This window comes from Cariama cristata, unplaced genomic scaffold (genome assembly GCF_000690535.1).
Source record: "Cariama cristata isolate BGI_N322 unplaced genomic scaffold, ASM69053v1 scaffold1222, whole genome shotgun sequence".
Classification (NCBI taxonomy): Eukaryota; Metazoa; Chordata; class Aves; order Cariamiformes; family Cariamidae; genus Cariama; species Cariama cristata.
In genome coordinates this window covers 17639-20607 of record NW_009603024.1, presented here as the reverse complement: position 1 = coordinate 20607, position 2969 = coordinate 17639, and the positions used below count along the sequence as shown (strand labels likewise).

At 47.8% G+C, this 2969-nt stretch overlaps 1 protein-coding gene across 1 annotated transcript in view; it reads right to left on the bottom strand.

The window, feature by feature from the left end:
* Positions 1–2234: 2234 nt before the first annotated feature.
* The window catches only part of TBX5 (T-box 5), a gene marked incomplete at its 5' end in the record, with an annotated part of 9519 nt that continues 8784 nt past the window's right edge, over positions 2235–2969 (bottom strand). The window contains one exon of the mRNA XM_009694989.1: positions 2235–2828. Within this exon, the coding sequence (XP_009693291.1) occupies positions 2245–2828 (584 nt within the window). The remainder of the gene's footprint in view (positions 2829–2969) is intronic.

The window sequence follows — 2969 nt, the reverse complement described above, 5'->3', positions numbered from 1 at the left end:
GCCTGGCCACTAATGCTTCCAGGGGTAGCCATGGTTCACCAGCCACACAGAGGAGACCTTTCTGCTGGGCTTCTCAGATGTAATCTCTTTATTTCCCTGGAGCTGATTTTCCCATCTTGTTTTCAATCTGCGAAGCATCCAGCATCCTTCCCTCCTTTGCCAAGGCTGGGACACAACCCCACACATCCCCTGGGCCAGACATCTCCCACCAGCCCCCATCTGCATGGGAATGGGAGGCAGCTCCACCTCCACGAGGGCTTCCCGGTGCCACCCCAGCACCCACCTGGATTCCCAAGGTTCCTTCTAAATCCACCTTGACGGGAAGGTGACCCCAGGAGAGCATGTCCCTTGGGGATGGGTTGGGTGGGAAGGAGCTGGGGGATCCAGGGAGTTCTGTAGCGGACAAACACAAAACCCCCAGACACAGCAATCTCAAGCTCAGCCCATCACTGCCTACCAGCCTTCCCCGATGGGATGCTGTACCTCCTGTGGTACACCAGAAATAAATAAAAAACAAAATTACGGGCATTGAGCAGAAAGAACCAAAAAAACCCACCCCAAAACAAAAAAAAATTAAAAATAGGTGGGCAGGTCCTTTGCCGTTGAGAGAATGTGGTATTTATTAGACATAAATTGGCACACAAGAATAGGAAAGTGTAGCTAGGCAGGGATTATTTTTTTCTTCTTAGCTACGTGGCTTTGGATACCTGTCTGTAACCCCTCCCACCCACATACCGGCGTTCCCATGCATTCACACCCCCATGCTCAGTTGCTGACACACAGGTATACCTCTTTTGTTAATTAGAATTACTTTTAATTAAAAATATATGTAAATTATATAGAGTGTGCACAGCTTGGAGAGAAAAAAACAGAAGGAAAGAAAGCAAACTTCCATTTCGATAAAAATTTTAACCCCTTTGAATCAGCTGCTTTGCTGGCTTTGTGACATATTATGAGTTATTTGAACTCCCACGTATAAATAAATAGTGCCAGGAAAGTTTACACCTGAAAAATTCTGCAGTAGACATTTTTACTTACACACATTTGCTTTTTCTTCTCTTCTTGCCTCCCCCACTCCAGCCTCTCATGATCATTTTCTGCTCCTTTTAAACACATTTACTTAATATCTCACTTAACATATCCAGACCAGTATCCCTTTTTCTTTTTGGGTTTTTTTTTTTGAGAGGAAGACAAAGAACGCACGATAAAATGAAAGTCCGCGATTGCAAACAAGCGTCATCATCATTTTTATGAGGAAATTTTTTCCTTTCGCCGTCTGCATCCTCTCCCCCCTCTTTCCCCCCGTCGCAGTTGGCTCAGAGCCTCGCTTTCCACATGCCGGTAAAAAATTCGGCAGGAGACAAGCTGTGGATGTTTTCAAGTTTGAAAGATACGCCACGCTTCCGTCAGAGACAGCTGATGGACTGGGAAAGACCAGGAGATGGGAAGGGAAGGGAAGAAGAGCAAGAGAATTACATGCAAGTGAAAAAGGAGATGAGTTTACGGGGCTTGTTCCTGCAGAGACGTGTTTTGGGGCGTTCGGAAGGAAACACGGGACCCTGCAGGGAGGGAGTTCAGTTGTGGTACAACGCCTGGGCGAGGTAGGTACCTGCTTTTTTTATTTGTGGGTTCGTAAAACCTCTTTCTGTTGAAAAGTAACAATGATAATAGTAATGGGGAGAAAAAAAAAAAAAAGAAACACCACACCAAAAGCCACCTTTGGTAAAAAGGGCCGGTGTCTTTTTTTTTTTTTCTGAGAAAATTGAAAGAAAAAATATATATTATTATTTATTATATAACATTGTCAACATCAACACCACAAAAAAAAAGTAACATCCTAGTTGTTTTCGTTCAAGCACTCTGACTGTGTTGAGACAGGCAGCAGGAGTTTGGTGTCCCTTGGAGAACAAAAAGAGCAGGGGGGGACACGAGGGCACAGGGCTGGCGGTGGCAGCAACACAAACTGGGTGGGGACCGTGGCAGGGGAGAAGTGTGCCGATCTGTTGATTTTTCTTTCGAAACAAAAGAAAAAGGGGGGAGCAAGTCACACCGAGGCCGATGACTATTTCATCTGTGGTTTCAATCAGTGTCCGTCCCTCTCGAGTGCTATCGGTGAACATTCAGTTAAAGGAGTCTTGCAAAATTCTCTCGCTTTTATTATCGACAGGGTATTTTTTTCCTTTTCCTTTTCCCATTTTTTTTTTCCCCCGTGGCTAATGCTTTTGCACTTTCCTGACCGCCTTGTTAACTGTTCTCGCTCCACTCTGGCACCATGCCCACGCCGTGGACCGAGTGGTATTGGTGGGGCGAAAGGGTTCGAGGCACGCCGTGGGAATACAGGAACTCTGCGGGTTGTAAGCTGCTGGGGGGGGACTGGATGCCAGTTTGAGGTCCACACTGCCGGACGATGGGTTGGTGAGAAACTGAGGTTTGATGCTGAAACATGCTATGGGTATCTCCTATTTGGGGGGAGGTATGGTTGGCCACGCTGCTGAGCCGGGGCATCAGCGGCCCCGAGGTGAAGTGGGCAGAGAAATGCTGGTAGGGTAACCTGTCCATCGGCTGCATGGCAGACACTGTGCAACTGCTGTAGGATGGCACGCTCGGCCACGTGTTACAGCTGATGTCTTCTAGGCTGGGCACGGGGTCCGTGGGGGGAGCGGAGCTGGCATACATACATGCTTGGCGCTGGGCTGATTCAGTCCTGTATGAAGTGTTCAGTCCCTGCTGCTGGGGGTAACTGGACCTGTAGAAAGGATCCTCATCTGCTGGAGAAGTTTCCATGTAGGGCTTCTTGTAGGGATGCTCGGTGGTGGAACATTCCTCATCTGTTGGGAGAGAAAACTCCTGGTAACGAACAACAATATTACGCCCTCGGCTGAACCTCCCTCTCCACAATCCTCATTTTACCAAGGACACAGTCTGCTCAGAGCACATCCAGGCACGTCTCTCATCAATGTGCATCCAGA